This window comes from Eptatretus burgeri, chromosome 5, assembly GCF_056783735.1.
Source record: "Eptatretus burgeri isolate ZD-2024b chromosome 5, Ebu_testis_v1, whole genome shotgun sequence".
In the NCBI taxonomy this organism is placed as follows: domain Eukaryota; kingdom Metazoa; phylum Chordata; class Myxini; order Myxiniformes; family Myxinidae; genus Eptatretus; species Eptatretus burgeri.
In genome coordinates, this window is record NC_140965.1 from 35,141,151 (window position 1) to 35,161,880 (window position 20,730).

Here is a 20,730-nt window from a genome sequence, read left to right on the forward strand (position 1 = left end):
GGGTCTGACAGTGCTATGTCTAACAAACGAGGAAAATAGACACCGATCAGGTTTGGAAATAAGAAGTTTCTGTTAACAGGCACGTATTTACAGGAGATTGCAGTGTCATACAAGAAACAGTCTTAGACTCGAGCACTCAAAATAAACCGAATTGCAAAAACTGAAAAGGCACCTCATGCATCTTGGAAATTGTACATGAAAGGGAACAATGAGGAAGAAGTCGGGGCGTATTGGCAACCCCTTTCTCACCCATACGTGAGCCGGCTAGCCCACGTGGGTCCGCACGAGGTGTAAGTGTAGGTGAGTGGGAGGTGCCCTGCCATGTGGTATCATGTAGTGCTAGCTCTGCAAATAACTGTTTGGATTTGAGGTGATGCTCACAACAGTGCGAGTCAAAGGTGTATGTGCTGGAAGATGCAAGGGTATATGGTGTGTATGTGCTAAGACGTGTGTGAGTCATTTCTACCGCTACTTGGTCAGCGCCCATCCTTGCCGCTTTAGGGACAGCTTTGCTTGGTGCCTTTGCGTTCCACAAGGAGTGCCTCAATTTCCAATTGGCGCTTTTGGGGAATGCTTCACTTTGGCGCCTTGTGTTCCGCCTGCAACGCCTTGCCTGGTGCTTGGCATCTTCTCGTTCTGTCCGCTGGCGCTCTGGAAGACCATTGAACCCGGCCAGGTCTCAAACTCAGCCGTTCCCTCAGGACTCAAACTCAGCCCTCTATGCCATTTTGCTTTGCACCATGCTTGAAATGCTCTCTCCTCTTGAACTGTAATCTGTTCAAACTGCACATGACCTCCCTGCAAACGACTGTCAGAGGTTTTTATTGTCCTTGGACTTTCTCCAATCATGTCCGCTTTCGGCAACCAACACCAATTGGCGCTGCGATCCAGCTGCTGGGATTCGTCCCCGAGTGCGGGGGCAGGGTGCTGGCCTCTGATGCCATGATGACTGGAATTCCAGAATGGTGAGGAGTACGGCAATTTCAATGCTGGAATGATGATCATTTAGTCCAAATACTGGTGAGGTTTGAAAACTATGCATGAGAATGAGGATGAACCTCTGAGAATGGAGGTTTGAGTATGGGTGTTTGGGAATGAGAACAATGAGGAAGATTCTAACTACAATCGCAATGCATTTCCCTATCCCTGATACGAGGAGCTGGGAAACCTAACGAAACAGAAAAAGAACAAGAAAAATAGCAATCAGAGATTGCAGACCCTCGCTAGGACTGCTTTTGTGTGGCGTGTGTGTATTGGTGTGTCACATTGTTAATAAGAGACACAAGTCTGAAGACGACGATGATTCATGAGCGGTATTTGACGATGTAGATTGTTTCAGAAGTCAAGGATGAGACAATGTGATTATGTTTGACCAAGTTATAAACATGATGTGGTACGAGTGACGGGTTATTAGCTGCAAAATGTCGAAAACCCAGTTTCGTTCAACAACTTTCAAAATTTGACCTTTGCATAACCTTTAAAGGTCACAAAACAATGTTGTGGACATTAAAATAAGGAAAGCGGATACGTGCTATAGCTTATTGGAGTTAGTTCGTTGAAGAAGGTCGAAAACCCGGTTCGATTCCCACAACTTTGAAAATTTGACCTTTGTGAACTTTAAAGGTCAAAGGTCAAGGATTCTGACCTTTGGTGCAAAACTTCCTCTGGAACATTCCAGGAACAATATAAAGTAATATAGGCATATATGGCATTTCGCACTCCTCGGATTATCCATACTTTGATGAAATCAGCGTAAAAACAAACTTGAAGTGGGTGCCACGGACAAGGTGTTTGAGATAGAGCAAAATGCTTTCAAGACAGTGGGTGGGGAATGACCTCAAGATTATGCATAAAAAAATTGGCATCCTTGCTCTCAAAGTTTGGGTGGTCGTCTGATTTTTATGTCAAAATTCGAAATTTTCTAAGTCCATGACCTTGTGACCTTGACCTTGTGACCTTGACCTTGGGATGAAAAATTGAGCACCGTGGGGCTATGCAGGTGCCATTGGGCTAACCAAATACCGAAACCCCTGCCAGATTTGACAACCCCCTCGGAGAAGATGGATTTTTATGTCAAAATCGCAATTTTCTAAATTCGTGACCTTGTGACCTTGACCTTGGGACGAAAATGAAAAATCGAGCTCCTTGGGGCTATGCGGGTACCATTGGGCTAACCAAATACCGAAACCCCTGCCAGATTCGACAAACCCCCTAGGAGAAGATGCAAATTGAAATCGGCTACCCCCTAAAAATACAATTCGCAATTTTCTAAGTTCGTGACCTTGTGGCCTTGACCTTGGGCCAAAAATGAAAAATCGAGCTCTGTGGGGCTATGCAGGTGCCATTGGGCTAACCAAATACCGAAACCCCTGTCAGATTCGACGAACCCCTCGGAGAAGAAATTTTTTATGTCAAAATCGCAATTTTCTAAGTTCGTGACCTTGTGACCTTGACCTTGGAACGAAAATGAAAAATCGTGCTCCGTGGGGTTATGCAGGTGCCATTGGGCTAACCAAATACCGAAACCCCTGTCAGATTCAACAAAACCCCGAGGAGAAGATGCAAATTGAATTCGGCTACCACCTAAAAACCACATGTTTTTTGGGCGTGGCTCCGCCCATAATTGGCACACCATGCCCATTTTCAGGAAATACAACTAGATCATGATATAAACCTCTCACCAAAATTTCATCAGGATTGGATCAAAATCCACGGAGCTATGCTCGGGACATACAGACAGACAGACACACAACAATAACGAATTTTGTGGTCACATATTTTTCGTGAAAATATTTTTTCGTGAACGAATAAAAAAAACCAGAAACAACCCATATCAAAAATTTAAATGATTCTGGCTGCGAGACCATGCGTCCAATCAGGTTGGAATTTAAAACATGTATTCCCCATCACTAATTGAATATAAATGTGAAGTTTCACGTCGATTGATTAAGTGGTTCCAGAGAGAACATTTAATATTTTCTTCAATCCAATATGGCTGCCAAGCCATGTGACCTATTAATTATTCCTAAACAAACTTGCACACACATGGCTTGGGGAACATTTGTATGAAGCTTCTCCAGAACAGCTGGACAAAGAGGAGAAAAAGATTTTTTATAGGTTTTAGGCTAAATCCAAAATGGCTGCCAGACCATGTGACCTATGACATCATATGTGTGAACATTTTATTCCTCATGGATAGGTGGTCATATGTGTCAAGTATCTCCTCAATCTGTTCAGCTACTTTGGAGAATATTTTGAAATTATTTATTATTGATTCATGAGCGCCAGCCAGAGTGACCACTATATTCGTTATGTCTGTCTGTCTGTGTGTCTGTCTGTCTGTCCAGAGCATAACTCCGTGGACTTTACTCCGATCTTGATGAAACTTGGTTAGGTGTTCGATATCAATGTCGGGTTGTGTTTTCCTGGATGAGGGCGTGCTACGCCCATTGTGGGCGTAGCCATGCCCCCAAAAATAGCCATTTTAGGGGGTAGTCGGATTAAAAATCTATCTTATCCGAGGGAATTGACTGAATGGAATGGGTTCTTCGGTATTTGAAGCGCAAAAGAAATTATCTATAATTTGTCGTTGTCCGATTTTTTTTTTTTTTTTTTTTTTTCATTTTCCTCCCAAGGTCAAGGTCACAAGGTCAAAAACTTAGAAAATTGCGAATTTTGACTTAAAAATCATATGACCACCCAAACTTTGAGAGCGAGGATGACAATATTTTTATGCATAATCTTGAGGTCATTCCCCACCCACTGTCTTGAAACCATTTTGCTCTATCTCAAACACCTTGTCCGTGGCACCCACTTCAAGTTTGTTTTTACGCCGAATTCATCAAAGTATGGATAATCCGAGGAGTGTGAAATGCCATATCGCCTATATGACGTTATATTGTTCCTGGAATGTTCCACAGGAAGTTTTGCCCCAAAGGTCATAATCCTTGACCTTTGACCTTTAAAGGCCACAAAGGTCAAATTTTCAAAGTTGTGGGAATCGAACCGGGTTTTCGACTTTCTTCGACGAACTAACTCCAATAAGCTAATGCACGTATCCTGTTTCCTTATTTTAATGTCCACAACATTGTTTTGTGACCTTTAAAGGTTATGCAAAGGTCAAATTTTGAAAGTTGTTGAACGAAACCGGCTTTTCGACATTTTACAGCTAATAACCTGTCACCCGTACCACATCATTTTTATAACTTGGTCAAAAATTATCACATTGTCTCATCCTTGACTTCTGAAACAATCTACATCGTCAAATACCGCCCGTGAACCATTGTCATCTTCAGACTTATTATTATTATTATTGTTTTTTTGTTTTTTTTAAAAATTAATATGGCTGCCCAATCATGTGACTGACATCAAAAAAATTTTCTGTGGACCACTTTATCCCGAGATGACTCAATTTTCATGCTGATCAGACGTGGTGTTCTACATATGCAATGATGTCATAACGAAGGCACCGATGACGTCATCAAAAAATCCGACATTCCATATGATGAGTACTTGCCATGTGCCAAGGTTCAATTTTTTCCTTGGTGCGGTTTCAGAGATAGAGGTCCAAAGTTTTTCTGTTTTGCCAACATGGCTGCCATACCACCATCCCTATGACTTCATAATTATGATTAAAACATTCTACATGAGTAGTCACACCTATGGAGAAAAAACACGAAAGTTCTGTGCGAATAAACAAACAAACAGACCCAAACACAATTGTAATTATTGTGGAAATGCTGTATCTCACGTCTGGTTTTTGAGTGACGGTTGGTTCTCTCCAGGGGCCCCTGCTGACTTTCTCAAAGATAAGTTTCCAGTTGTCGTTTGTCACGTTTTTACTTCATTTTTTTGCCACCATGTTTACTGTGTCTTCCTAGTACGGTTTTGTTTCAAAACTTGTGCTAGTTACCTCCACCACCAAAGGTGAAGGAGGTTATGTTTTCACCCCTTTCTGTCTGTTTGTCTCTCTGTCTGTCTGTCTGTCTGTTTGATTGTGTATTAGATATGTCAAAAAGTTGTGGACGGATTCGGACAAAACGTGGTTGACGCGTTGGGTGTGTGATAAGGACAAATTGATTCAATTTTGGTGAAGATATGAATCTGGATCCGATAATTGTTAAAGTGATTCTTCACCATTGAGGGAAATGGCGAAACTAATATGTTGTTGTAGGTTTCTGCCGCGTTCGGTGTGCGGACGGCCGCTTCAGCCCAATCACGGTCGTGCACCCACCGAAGGCAACAATCCAGTCGTGACTTTCCGGACCAACCCCAAAATCCAGCCACAGATGCCTTAACGCATCATAAACCAGTCAATACTCTGTCCACGCGCTACAGAGTCGATCGCTGAATTGTCAATTTACCTAACTATTCGTGCGGACAGAAATTCCGAGAGTTTATACCTCGACGGAACTTGTACGAAAACGAGCTGCTTAAGCGTGCTCGTTCCGTATGCGAAGCCGAGCGGTTTGATATCGCCAAGTCCCGTCGGACCAGATTTACTTTTATCGGCTTTAAAAGCCAGTTAATTCCCGATACGTGCCGTGGCAGTCAATCCAGGGAAAATGGCACAAACGAGCAGGTTGACATTCAAACAATGGGGCATTTATTTCCAGTAGGCATGCAGTCAATGAATGGGGATAGGGGACAAGACACGAGCAAAGCCTACAGCCGATGCCTATTCAATAATGTACACAATCATGCGCTTATTCAGTTCTATTTAGGAAGACAAGGTGCCACAGACTTTCATCCAAAACCAAGGAAAATAATAGGGCTTACGAGCCTTTATTTCAAACTCGGAGGCCTGGTTGACCGAGGGGCTCCAAGAGTCCGGGCAGGTTACCTGGCCGCCCCTGGTGGCGACTCGATGGTCTTCGGATCGGCGACCCTTGGTGTCTCTGTTCGGTCTGGTGTGTCGCGAACGCGCCAGTCGCTTGGGCGGCTTGACGAGCAGCTTGAATGGCTGCTTAAAAGGTTGCTTGAACGGCCTCAGTGGCCCGGCTTCATCGCGGCCCCTTTCTGGCGAGCCTGGCCGGCGACGCTTCGGAGGAGCGCACGGGTCTCTTGCTCTTTCAGAGTTGATGCTCCTTTTGACCCCATTCACTCCTCGGGGCCGTCCGCCCGGACCCCCATGCTTCGTTGCTGCCGCTAGCTCCGACGACTCCAAGCTCCACCGGTGAACGACCCGTGAACAACGACGAACAACCACCTCTGCTCGCCAGCTTCACCACCAACTGCTCTGTCGGCGTCCCATCGTGCCTTTTTATAGCCCCGAGGGGAGAAGCCGCTGTAGGCTTCACCACCCAAAATCGGTGCCTTCCCCCTTTCACCTTTGAACCTTCACCCCAGACTGGCTCCACCCCCATCACCTCTGATTGGCCAGTTCCCTTCAAGGCAGAGGTTGTTTTGATCCGTTTATGCAAATCAGCCTTCTCACGGCTGTCTGCACACGGACGTTCCAATTGGCTGGCCTTTTCCAAGGCAAAGCCCATTTTGATCCGTTTATGCAAATCAGCCATGAAATGGCTGACTGCACACGGAGGCTGGAATGTGGTTCTTCCTGTCGCACCGCGAGTTCGTATCGATGGCATTTTGCCGCTGTCGCTCAGGCGGGCGTGATGGTGTCGCGATGTTGATGGCACTGTGGTGGGGATGGCGTGGTTGTTGAGTTGTTGGCGTTGTGGTGGTGGTGGTGGTGGTGGTGGCGTGGCTGTAGAGTTGTTGTTGAGGAGATGTTTGTTTAAGATAATAGATAGAAAAAGAATAATGGCTAACTCAAAGATTCACAGCCCGGCACATGAATGAAACCCTTTATACATCGGTGGGGAAATCTAACCTGGAACACACACTTATCGAAATAACTTATCTCTGGGGAACCTGAATGGTGGTTTGCGAATTTCCATAACCGTAACAATATATCACGATATATCAAGTTGTGGATGGATTCGGATGAAACTTGGTGGACAGGTTGGGTGTGTGCCCACAACAAATTGATTTCATTTAGGTGATTATCCAAATTTGGATCTGGATATGAGATTTATTAAAGGTGATTCTTCACCTTTGAGAGATAGGGCCAAAAACGATATATTGCATGATATTTCAGAAATGTATTGAGTGCGATATGTTCTCATGCATCAGGCATTATGTGGCGGAGGTATGTGCTCTACCGAGTGCCCTTCCAGTTAAGTCTGCTTCTGGTGGATGTTTCCCCTCCATCCCCTCCATTACCTCAAATCGCGCACAGCTGATACTGCACGTGAAAAGGCTGAATGCCTAAACTCCATGTTTGCTTCTAAATCTTGCATCCCAAACCGATCGCTTTCTGTGCCTACCTTAACCAGTCGCACCCAGCTGTTCTTGGACTTTCTGTCCTTTTCTCCGGATAAGGTGGAGAGCTTGCTGTCGAACCTCGACTCTGATTCTGATGCATCAGCCCACATGTCCTCAAAACTCACTCTCACACTCTCACACTCTCACACTCTCACACTCTCACACTCTCACACTCTCACACTCTCACACTCTCACACTCTCACACTCTCACACTCTCACACTCTCACACTCTCACTCTCTCTCACTCTCTCTCACTCTCTCTCACTCTCTCTCACTCTCTCTCACTCTCTCTCACTCTCTCTCACTCTCTCTCACTCTCTCTCACTCTCTCTCACTCTCTCTCACTCTCTCTCACTCTCTCTCACTCTCTCTCACTCTCTCTCACTCTCTCTCACTCTCTCTCACTGTCTCTCACTCTCTCTCTCACTGTCTCTCTCTCTCTCACTCTCTCTCTCTCTCTCTCTCTCTCTCACTCTCTCTCTCACTCACTCTCTCACTCACTCTCTCACTCTCTCTCTCACTCACTCTCTCACTCTCTCTCACTCTCTCTCACTCTCTCTCACTCTCTCTCACTCTCTCTCACTCTCTCTCACTCTCTCACTCTCTCTCACTCTCTCTCACTCTCTCACTCTCTCTCACTCTCTCTCACACACACACACACACACACACACACACTCTCACACACACATCAGCAAACATTACCGCTCTGCATAAAAATGGTGAAAAAACAGATCATTGCAACTGCAGGCCAATTTGCCTTCTCCCAATAATCAGCAAGGTTATGGAATCCATCCACTTCTAACATTAAATCCTTCCTCTTCTCCAATGGCTTTATTTCTGATCATAAATTTGGATTCAGACCAGGTCACTCTACCCTGGACTTGCTGCTCCTGCTTTACCAACAATGGATAGAGGTCCGCAATGCCAGACATGAGATCAGAACCATCTCCCGAGACATATCTCGTGCTTTCGATACGCTCTGGCACCCCACCCTGCTCATCAAACTCTCTTTCTTTAGGATCCAAGGCAATCTGCACTCATGGTTCGCAGACGTCCTCTCTTGTCGCAGTCAGGATGTGGCCCTGAACGGAATTCTCTCATCTCCTCTTCCTGTCCAGGCTGGCGTTGCTCAAGGCAGTGTTCTGGGCCCTGTGCTTTTCCTGGTTTTCTTTAATGATCTCTCTGACTGGAAAATCCTCCATCTCTTTGCTGATGACTCCACCCTCTGCCATATCTTCTGTCATCCCTCAGATTGGCTTGCAGCAACCTCTTCACTCTGCAGATCTGGATGAAATCACAAACTAGTCCAATACTTGGGATGTCTTTCAATCCTGACAAATCTCACACTCACACAATGTCTCTCCGAAAGGACTGCCTGGAAACCCCCCTCAGCCCCACAATCTACTTTGTCAACAATCCTCTTGAAGAAGTCCTTTCATTCAAACTTTTGGGCCTCACTGCCATGATCTTTCCTGGGAAAGCCACATTTCCAAGCTGGTCTCCAAAGCCAGTCGCTGACCGGGCATCTTCCGTCATGCAAAGTCCTTCCTTGGCACACCTGAGCTTCTGACCACGTACAGAGCTTTCATTTGCAGCCTGGTGGTGGTCGTATGGCAGCTTAGCTGCCGGGGTAGCTATCATTTCTTGAAGCGCGACTGTGTCGTTGATGCAGTGCCCCTCTACCAGTGCACACACTGGAACTGGTGCTCATTTCGCCGACCTCGGAAGGATGACAGGCTGAGTCAACCCCCTGGTGTATTCATTCAGCGGCCAACGGGGCTTGAACTCAGGACCCTCGGATCCCAAGCCGCCACCCTAACCACTGAGCCAACACCAGGCTATTTGCAACCTGATGGAGTAATGCTCTCCCCTCTGGGCTGGTGCTCCCTCTCTCACTTTTCTCAGCTTCACGCTGTGGCAACCAAGGCATTTTGGATCATTGGTATCTCTCGCGATGAAGCTGTCTTTGTGTCTTACTTTCTCACCACAGGCAGGTCGGTGGTCTTTTTGCCTTTGACCGTCTCCTCTTTGGACTCACTCCCCCCCCCCACCGCTGTCTGCTATCTGTTCCGCCAATATTTCCGCAGGGCGCTCAAGGTCCGCCAGCAACCCCCTTCTGCTAAAACTACCAAAATCTGGAATCGCTACCCACCTTCATTCTTTCATTCCTCTTTTTTTTCCTGCCTTTCGAACAAACTCACTCTCTCTTCAATACCATTCTTCCCTCCAGGTCTTCAAAACAGCTGTTCACCACCATCTCTTATCTTCCCCCATCCAAAACCACGATCTCTTCTACCCCGTTAACCTACCCCAAACCCACCTCCTTCAAGTTCTCTGCTTTCTTTCCTGAAAGTCCCTGTACTATCCATTTTGTTTACACCGTGTACCCCACCCCATCCCTCACCCTTGCACAGATCTCCTCATGTCTCTGTTCCCCACTGTTTGGTGCTTCCCTCTCCCGCCCCTCTTGTTGTACGTTATGTGTGTTGGCTCTTATACGAGCCTTGACATTGTATTTGAAAAATAAAACAATATAAATCTCCATGGTTCTTTTGTGTTGAATGGAAATCCCCAGGGTCTTATCAAAACTGCAACTCTACTGTATATTACCGAGGGTTACAATAATATCCCACTTCTGATAAACTAAATGTGATGTCCGAGTGTCCGTTAATACGGAATTTCTCAGAGCCAGGACCTTTTGTCCCGAGGGATGGTCAAAGCTGTCTTTTTAAATGCATTGCGTTCAATAGTTACTCTTCTTTTATCTTTCCCCAGAGTCGCTCAAATTGACGGCAATCACACACGGAAAACAAATGGCTGAAACTCGCTTTCTTACCTTTTAAAGGATTAATTTTTTTATAAAGCAAAGCACAGGGAAGAAGGTTGACAAGACACTATGATAAACGGAACAAACGAAGCGAGTCAAAAGAGACAGAGGGGAATGGGAATACACAAACTGTACACAATGAATGATAAATATACTGCAAAACATAACCCACTAGGCACCACAGATCACACTTTTACAACACAAAACAATAATGCAGGTGGTACTTCCCTTTTCTCAAATGCACAGGGTGGACGCAAGACGCTGGTGTCTCCTTAAGAGACCAGAAGGGAGACGAGAGCTCATAAAGATTATATCCAGATGAAGTCAAACGGCCACGAGTAGGCCGTCAACCTGACCACGTGGCCCCCTTTGTCATTTTTTTTTTCTCCAGGCCCTCTATAAAAAAAAACAAGGTGATCTCAGCTTGGGTCGATTTCCATAGAGGCTTCCTCCTCCAAGCAAGGTCTCCGGCTTCCTTGTACATCAGCCTCTCCTTTCTCTCCTGAGCCTCTCTTGTGGACTCTCATGCACGAGCCTCTCCTGGTGGACTCTCATCTAGTTATTTTGACAGGGTTCTCCTCCTCAGCGGACTCCCCCTCTCGGCTGCCACCCGTGGGGGCGATCCTCTAAAAATAAATGTACATCTTTTCTCTTCTGGGCTCGACAGCCCACTGCACTGCCATGGCTGGCACACACTGGCCAGAGAGATTGTAATCGGCCGATGTGCCTCTATGATGGGAAGTCTTCACCTACCCTTACCTACAAGAGGTTTTTACATATACATAATTAATTACTCTCCTGTCTATAAATTACATACGCAACCACCTCGATCACGTGTAACAAACTACTTACTCTAACAGATCCCTGTTACATGGCAATCTAACTGATGCGAAACACATGAACCACACTTCATTTAAGTCAGTCGAGTTATGGATCCCTCCCCCTTCCACATATATATGTATATAAATAAATATATTTCTTAATGGATCAAGGCTTATGGAAGAGTTAGGACACAACAGCAGAAAGGGGGCAACACCAAAGTACACTGAAATGGACAAAGTATGCAGGTAATGATGAGGGGTAGGGGAGAATGCAAGGGGTGGGCAAGATGGATGAATAAGCAAAAAAAAAATTTTGGGGGGGGTGGGGTGGGGGGTGGGAGTGTTTTAACAGGTGTAGAAAAGATAATGGTTTTGGATGGGGGATGACTTGAGATGGTGGTGAACAGCTGCCTTGAAGACCTGGAGAGAAGAATGAGATTGAAGAGCATGGAAGGTGGTTCTATAGGTTTGGGGGGGGGGGAGGAATAAATGAGCGATCAGCAGTGATTGTGGATTTAGGCATTTTCACTCATAGGGGGTGACTGTTGGACTGCATGCGTCCTGCAGATACCTCGGGGGAACAAAGCACGGAGAGGGCAGAGGGTGCAAGACCAGAAATGAGGCGGAAGAAGACAGAGACCACTGAGCTGTTGGCAATGGCGAAGTGATACGCCCTTGACTCGGCTTCATTGCGAGAAATTCCAATGATATTGAAAGCATTGGTTTCCATGGCATTCCACTATAGATATTGTTACAGGTCCGGGGTTTGCCACAAGGGGGTGACGTGCCGCAGATAAGTCCACAGCCTGTTAGGTTGTGAAGCAATTGCAGGCACTGATTGACTCCAGCAAGCCTGGCAGGGATTTCGCTCTTGACGAAAGCGTTACCATACAGGTGGGTTGGCAAGCTAAACTGGGGTGATGTACCCTGTATACATACTTTGTCTATTTACCTGTTTACGTGCGGCTGAGCGAAAACCATAAAGCATGTATGGGCTAATCCCGGAGCCAATTTATGGGGTACAAACTTCCCATGTAATTAGACTTGTAGATTGTGTTAAACCAAAGGAAGAAAGGACAAGTGAGTTGGTATGAAACATCTCAATCATGAACAAGCACATTTATTTGATCAACACATTCATTTACAATTGCATGTAAGGAACACAGATATTCACAATCAAAGCACATTAAAAATTAGAAAGGCACTCAATAGAGTGCATACCTCTGCCACATAATGCTTGATCCACAAGAACATATCAGGCCCAATATATTTTTTTTTGAAAAAAATACATTTCAAAAAAAAAAAAATAATAAATATCATACTATACGTATATAGTTTTGGCCTTATCTCTCAATGGTGAATGAAGAATCACTTTGCAAATAATTGTTGTATCCATTGAATTGATCAATTCTGTGTGGTCACATACCTGACCTGTCCACCAAGTTTTGTCTGAATCTGTCCACAACTTTTTGAGATATTGTGTTGTATATTAGTTTAGCCCTATCTTTCAATGGTGAAGAATCGCTTAAAAATATTATCTTATTCGGATCTTCACCAAAATTGAATCAATTCTTCCTTGTCACTCACCCAATGTGTCCACTAAGTTTTTGTCTGAATCTGTCCACAACGTTTTGAGATATTGTGCTATATCATGTTTGGCCCTATCTTTCAATGGTGAAGAATCACTTAATTCTAGTCGGCGGATCCGGATCTTCACCAAAATCTAATCAGTTCGTCTTTGTCACACACAACCAACCTGCCCACCAAATTTCATCCAGATCTGTCCATAACTTTTTGAGATATCCTGCACAAAGACAGACAGACTAGGGTGAAAACAGAACCACCTTCACCTTTGGTGGCAGAGGTAAAGGTACATGAGGAAAGTAAATTACCTTCACAATCATGGAGACCACTTAGTCTAATCTATCGCTACACACAGGATATGATGCGTCATCACTCAACCAGGAAAGGTAGGCGAGAGTATGAGAAGATAGGGAAAAGATTGGAATTTGGAATGACTTTGGCTCGCCTGATGCAGACACTGCGGGCCTGCATGGTCCTATTGTGAATGGGGAGTGGGGGGAAGGGAGAAAGGAGGGTACTGAGGGCAAGGGTGTGTCGGTGATGTGTCAGTTTGGTGTGCATAGGTGGTTGGCAACCGCCAGGTTCATTGGTTGGTACAGATGAGATGTGCAGACGATCAGTGCTTCGTGGAAACTATTCCTGCCTCGTTCAGAGATGTATGAAGGCAATTGACCTCCTGCTTTAGACAGTGTCAAGTGGGCTTGTAACCTCGCACTAAGACAAAGTTGTACAGGCAGCCAACAATGCACTCAGGAAGTGGTTTCGCTCCGGACCCTTCATTGGTGCTGCCTCAGTGCCCCTCTGGCATCTTTCTCGCTCTCCCCGGTGGCTCCGCTTTTTACTGGCATGCGCCTGCCTTTTATTTGGTCCGGCGTGAGCATGACTTGGAGTCCTTCTCTCTCGCTTGTGGTGTCTACACATTGGTCCCTGCACATCAAAAGTTTGAGTACCACCCAGACACGATGTGCCAGACTTAGTCCTTTTGCTGTTGATCCTTCCGCTGTCAAGGTGCCTGCCTTGGTCTTTCCGCTGTTGATCCTATCACTGTTAACATGCTTGCATTGGTCCTTTTCTGCTGTTTATCCTTCCGCAATAATTTTTGAGAAGGATCGATGCATATTGCAGTGGCGGCGATACCATTAATGTAACGCGTCTTCTTTGAAATGAAAGGTTTTTATGTGGTGGAAATAGAAATAATTCCTCCCCTCTTTATCTATTAATTATGCTTACTCCAAGCTATAGCCATGCGAGTTTTTAAATTTATTTATTTATTTTTGTATACAATATCGAGGCTCGTATGAGAGCTAACACGGAACGTACAACGTGGGGTGGGAGAGAGAAGGACAAAACAGTGGGGAACAGAGACATTAGATCTGTGGAAGGGAGAGGGATGGGTGGGGTCCACAGGTTAAACAATATGGACACTGCAGGGACTTTCAGGAAGGAAAGCAAGGAATAAGGAGGAGGTGGGTTTGGGGTGGATTAACAGGGGTAGAAAAGATCATGGTTTTGGATAAGAGGTGGTGGTGAACAGCTGTTTTGAATATCTGGAGGGAAGAGTGGGATTGAAGAGATTGCAGGAGTTTGCTCCAAATGTGGGGGAAAAAGAGGAATGAAAGGGTGAAGGTGAACAGTGAGTGATTCCTGATTTTGGTAGTTTTACCAGAAGGGGGTTGCTGGCGGACCTTCAGCGCCCTGCAGAAATATGTGGGGGGGGGACATATCGCATACAGAGCGGGTGGGGGGGTGAGTGGTGAGGAGACTGCAGAAGACAGAAAGACCACCGACCTGCCTGCGGTGAGAGAGTGAGATACCCAAAGACTCAGCCTCATTGCAGGAGATACCAATGATCCTAAATGTCTTGGTCTCCATAGCGTGAAGCTGAGAAAGGTGAGAGGCAGAAGCACAAGCCCAGATGGGAGAGCAGTTCTCCATCAGGCTGCGGAGGAAAGCTTTGTTTGTAGTCATGAGCTCAGGTGTGCTCGGGAAGGACTTTGCATGACGAAGGATGCCCAGTCGACGACTGGCTTTGGAGGCCAGTTTATGGGTTTACAGGGTGAATTTAGTCGGGACATATTAACAGTAATGACAACAATGGGGGTTTCTAAGGGGAAGTGGGAAATGAAACGACAAAGGAGGTGAGGTGAAAGGACAAACAGGTGATCTTAAATTATGGGAGGTGAAGGGGCGAAGCGTTACTTAAGAATGAAACCACAATGTGGAGATTAAGAACGGCAGGGTACAGAATACTGGATAGATTACTGGATCAATAGATAAAGGGGAAGTCCTTGATAAACCCACACAATGCACGTCCCTCAACCTCTAAACTCAGGGAGGGAAATTTGACCTTCAAATTTAATTAATGATATAGCTCACTCTGGGAACCTGCATGCCTCTTGTATGCTTGGTGGTGTATTTGCAAAACCACAACAATATATATATATATATATATATATATATATATATATATATATATATATATATATATATATATATATATATATATATATATATAATCACAATTCCCCCCCACCACCCCCAAAAATATCTGATCAAAATTTGGGGTGTGTAATATCCATGAGAATTAGTGAAAGCTGTTTCTCCAGGATTCTCACACCGACACAAGACCAACCTTCATTACTGGGTGCCTTCATCTTTAAAATGCAGTGTATTGTGGGATATCTTGTGCAACATTTCACGGACATTTTTTGTTTTTCTTCTGAATAATTATTTCAACAGAATCATTAAAAGTGTTTGGTTATAATACTTTAATTTGCTTTTAAAACCTTTTATCTAAACATTTAAAATATACACTGCCATAGCAGCAAAATAAGGTTGGGGATCAACATGTGCATTACAGCACGATAGACTGCTCTCGAATAATTGTAAGCTGATGACTCACTAAAAACTTGAGAGTTACTAAGGAGTTCTTGCTGTGCTCATCTGGTCGATGTCACATATCACTCAGTCAGAGTTGTTAGCTATATCCAACATGCCAAATCGTTCATCATATTGTATTTCGTACAAGTTAGAAGTCATCCGTTTTTCAGAATTAAACACCATCTAAAATGGCTCTCTCCATAGATTGTTGAAACACTCCTTTTGCATTCACTAAATTTCCCGTCCCAAGCTGAAGTTCATTTTTGGGGTGGGGTTTATACATATAAACTTATTTTCCTGAGAATTTTATCTGAAAAGTGCTTTGCATATAATACACAAGTGTGTGTGTGTGTGTGTGTGTGTGTGTGTGTGTGTGTGTGTGTGTGTGTGTGTGTGTGTGTGTGTGTGTGTGTGTGTGTGTGTGTGTGTGTGTGTGTGTGTGTGTGTGTTTTTTAACATTCTCTTGCCCCATCCTCAACAGCCTCCAACGTGGCAAGGGCTGCCCAGGCCGTAGAACACGTGTACCCACTGGTGCTTGCAAGTAGGAAGGGCACATGACGAGCAAAGGCCCTCCCATCAGCTTGAAGTCAATCGATGCCACTGAGTTACCTTTTAAACGAGGGAAAAATAATAATAATCGACAGCTAAACTCAAACACATTCTTCAGAAAGGTTGAGGTGAATTGCAAAGGTTTAAATTTTATTTTAAATAATATCGTAGCGCCTTCCTGCATTTTTTTTAAATATTTTACCAATTGAGCTCCAAAGGAAAGAGCGGCTTGGCACAGGGGTAAGAAAGGCCTTGTAAAGGATGCTAAGGAAGTACTTGCAAGATGCTTTGTCAGGCGTATGACCTTCCACTGTCACCACCGTTAAAAGGAAATCTTTCATTGCAAAACTTTTTTTAACTTCAAATGTAGCTTAACTGAGTCATCCTTTTTGTTTGTTTGTTTGTTTCAGTGTTTTTAGTTATGGCTGTGTCCCATTTTGTAACAAACAAGTTGTGTGCACCAAGCATGCTTCGAGTGTGACGTCTTCATCGTGGGATTAGCTCATTAACTAGTCGGGTGTGTTGTAGATAACCTATAGATGTGGCACAACACAACAGTGCTCAGGATGAAAGGGAAATGAAATTAAATGAAATGTTTTCTTTCACTGTAATTGGTGATGCAGCTTTTTAATTCCTCGTTGCAAGGGGAGCTGACAAATTTTAGGGTTTCATTGCATTGGATGTATTGTAAAGGGGATTCCCTTTTGTTGGATCCTTGTGTGTTTTATAAATGTCTTTGCATGCAGCCAACTTTTAAAAGGAAAGAAAGAAAAAAAAAAGTTACCCTCTTTTTTGCTGCAAACAGCTGTTATTGCTGCCATTTTAAAATGGTCTCCACATTTAAGAGGAATATATCGATCACAATGCTGAGAATTTCCTGGCAGTTAAGATTTTCAAAGCAAAGTGGTCCAGTTGCTTTGTTTCCTCCAGTATGTGTGGATATATATATATATATATATATATATATATATATATATATATATATATATATATATATATATATATATATATATATATATATATATACAATTACACACATACATTTAGGAGAGATTTCAGATGCCACTTGCATATAACATACCATTCCATGTGTTTGCATCTGCAAAGTGCACATCCATGTCCTTAGAATGTTTATTCAAATTTTGAGAAAGAAAACTACAGGTGATACAATGTTCTGATATTTGTATATTGTTTCAATACGTGTAAGTCCAGTAGGAATTTGTATTAAAGGCTGTTCTTTTGATTACCTGTTGCATATCCATTTGAGTGCTTGTTGCTTTTGAGGTGGCAAGAATTTAACTTCTTCATGAATACCGATGATGGGATACAAAGACCGTTGAAGGTAAGTAGATCGAATATGCAACTGATTGATTACTTCATGTATTTTGAGTGATGGGGTGGGGGGTTGATTGTTTGTGAAGGAGGGTAATGGAATAGCCAGGAGAGAGCAATAATAAAATGAAGAATTTTGGGAAATGAGAATCCTTGGTAGGTTACAAGAAAACCCAAATGTAAATGAAGAGTAAAGTCAAAACGTTCCTGTATACAGCTGTGCCTTCCCCTCGTCCCTTACTGCCAAAAATATGCTGCCTGTAGGGTGAACCCGTAATTGACTTTCAGGAAATATTGTTTTGACATCACTAAACACAAAATCACTTGATCCCATTTTTCTACCATTTTGATGGCTGCCTTTACATATAATAGAATATTACACGTCACTTTGCTGATAGAAATACCAATCTTTGCAGTGATGGCTAATCAATGGGGCAAGAAGAAAAAAGGATTCCTGGGAATGTGGGGATAACCAGCGTCACAAGTTGGCGTTTGCAGTTTCGCCACATGTGCCTATGTAACCACAATTTAAAAAAAAATTTTGTTACAAACCTTCATGGGAGTTCCCTGAATCTACCTTCGTTGGATTTATTGAAACCTTTTGATCCGTTCTCAAGTTGTAACACGACAAACAGACATGGCTCCTTTTATAATTTTTATATGTTCAATGTTGATACAGAAAGCAACATGTTGGCCTTGGAACCAGCGTTACAAGTTGGCAGTTGCAGTTTCACCACATGTGCCCATGTGCCCATAAAAAAAAAAAATTTTCATCACAAAAGTTCCCTGAATCCACCATAGTTGGATTTATTGAAATCCATTAATCCATTCTCAAGTTATAACATAACAGACAGACACGGCTCCTTTCATCATATGCATTATATCCACATATTGTACAACACACACACACACACACACACACACACACACACACACACACACACACATACTTTGAGACCTGGTAGGTCTCCGTTCCATTTCCTAAAACCTGCCCATGTGTGGAGATAGCAGTCAACAACAGCAACTTGCACGTGTGCACACATACACACACACACACATACACACACACACACACACACACACACACACACACACACACACACACACGGAGACTTGGGAGGGCTTTGTTTCACCTTCTGAAACCTGCATGTATAGATAACAAGCAACACTCACAAAAACCTGTGATTGCAAAACCCCATTTCCCGAAGCATGGGGAGCAGGCTATAACAAAAGCCTGGTGTTGGCTTGGTGGTTAGGGAGGCTGGCTTGGGATTTAGGGTCCTGAGTTTGAGCCCCTGTTTTTACCCATTGAATTAACACCAGGGGCGGTTGACAGCCCGTCATCTTGAGGTCAGCGAAATGAGTACTGGTGTACTGGTAATAGGGGCAATGCATCAGTGGCATAGCCACGCCCTCAGCCAATGATGCTACATGCAGCTGTGTGCTGCATACGAAGGAGTAGGAGGGCTATAAACTATAACTACAAGAGCAACTGTGAGGAAAGGGATGGTGGGGGAGTATACGACAAAGACTCACATAGCAGGTGCCACCAGGTTTTAGAGGAGGGAGACAGGTTTAAGAATTCAGCCTTGAGGTTGGCCAGATGTTATTTTCTGGCTTTCCTGAAAGTGGACACACTTGTTCTGGGCTTTGTGGAATAATCTGAAGTTACCTTTGGTCAGATTTGCCTTCCAGGAAGAGAAGGGGTTACATGTTTGAAAGCAACTGCCTCACCACAGGATTATGTGTACCAGGTGTGAGAGGATAGGTATGATAACTGCAGACAAGATTGTATAAATATGTAAATAAGGGAAAGCAAGCTTGTGTGGAAGGATTCCCAGGCAGTGTTAATAGCTAGAGAGGTGGAACTGATGGACCTGTCTCGCCTGAGAGGGCGACATGCAATCCCTGCCAGTCAGCTTGAGTGAACTGCCGACTCGATGGCACTCTTTGACTATAGCCAGAGATGTTGACTCTCACAAGCACATGATCAGATGAACCTATTGGGGCAGAAGAGGAACAGGAGACTCAGACCATATTTGTAGGAAAATTTGTCATAACTAAGTCCAGAAGGGAGGAGTGTGCCATTGGCAGAAATCAGGGTTGGAAAGTTCACTGATTGGGTGAGTCCCATATTTGCATGTCACCCTTGGTTTTGTGCCATGCCACTTACAGGCAAGCACTCTTGACAATAAAAACATCAATCAGAGTGATTGTCAAAGAGGATGTTGAGGAACTGGTGTTCCGTTAAATTGACAGAGCTACACTGCAGGTTCCAACTCAATCATGTCAAAATTAACAACAAAAGGCATACATGATTTTTTTTTGCCCTCCCAACATGTAGCTGATGTGGTCAGTCGAGATGCTCAGAGTGCACCTGACAGCATTTAAATCCCAAGGATTCCAGAGTTCTTAAGCAAGCCACGAACCACACGATTTGCTGTGGCTTCACACTCAAAGTATCTGGGAGAGTATGCACCTATTTCCTTGATTTATGGACCCCTTGCCCCCACCCCTTCCAAAAAATCCTGGATCCACCCCTGAGGAGTATACTGCAAATGTAACTTTAAGGTGGTATATGTTTGATAACGTTGTAAATGTGCTTGATTTCAGTAAGTCACTATTTAATTCAAAGGGTGGTATTGGTGGAGGAAGGATGAATTTACTGTGCAGCACAGAGAAACAGGAAATGAGCAGAGGGAAAGAGGACACGTGATGCGGGCAGACACGGGACAGCAACACGTGAGTCCAACGATTGATTACTATAAACAAAACTTTTATTGTCTCGTGTCTGATCCTTTAAACATTGTCAGAGAAGATTAACATGGCATTGTTAAATCAAGGGTTTATAACTAAATCCGAAGTTTTGAAATAGTATTTATCACATCTTTCAGTTTGGATCGAGCTATACTGATCGAGTTTGTTCAGATTCCAACTTTTATCAATTAATTGTGCTTCGTTATGATTTCATGCTTTCAGTGAATTTGATACTTTTGCATATTATCTTCATTTTTTTTTTTTAATGTATAACTATATTCGATATTGTTTGGAAGATGAAAAGTCCTCGCTAAATGGCGACACAGAACCAATCAAATGTGGGATCAATTTGAACCTTGGTTTATGACCGTGGAGCTGGTGCTGGTGCTGTTGCTTCCCATGTTGCCCCCATTGAGGCCGTGGAATCCAAGGTCCTCCCGTGTCCTCGGCATCTCGCTGTAAGAGGTTGAGTCTCAGTGAATGATTTATCCTCACTGCAGGCAAGTCGGTGGCCTTTTTATTGTTTTACCCATTTTGTTATGGTCTTGCTCTTGCTGCCCTCCATGGGGTTCCCTACTGCTGCAGGTCCCACCCGTTCTGCCAGAAACGTTCAACTGTTACCCTCACCAAGTTTAAGGTTAACCCTCACTT

The 20,730-nt window shown here is 44.0% G+C and overlaps 1 protein-coding gene across 2 annotated transcripts in view; it reads left to right on the plus strand.

Moving 5' to 3' along the window:
• The window catches only part of TBPL1 (TATA-box binding protein like 1), a 32,312-nt gene extending 15,076 nt beyond the window's left edge, over positions 1–17,236 (plus strand). Inside the window, exons 7-8 of one of the 2 annotated variants that reach the window (XR_015058163.1) lie at positions 11,545–11,871; positions 15,923–17,236. Coding sequence is in view for 1 of the 2 variants with exons in the window: in XM_085881392.1 (XP_085737518.1) it covers positions 15,923–15,999 (77 nt within the window). In the remaining variant the exon portion in view is untranslated. The remainder of the gene's footprint in view (positions 1–11,544; positions 11,872–15,922) is intronic. The other variant, XM_085881392.1, reaches the window with a different exon arrangement.
• Positions 17,237–20,730: the final 3,494 nt, after the last annotated feature.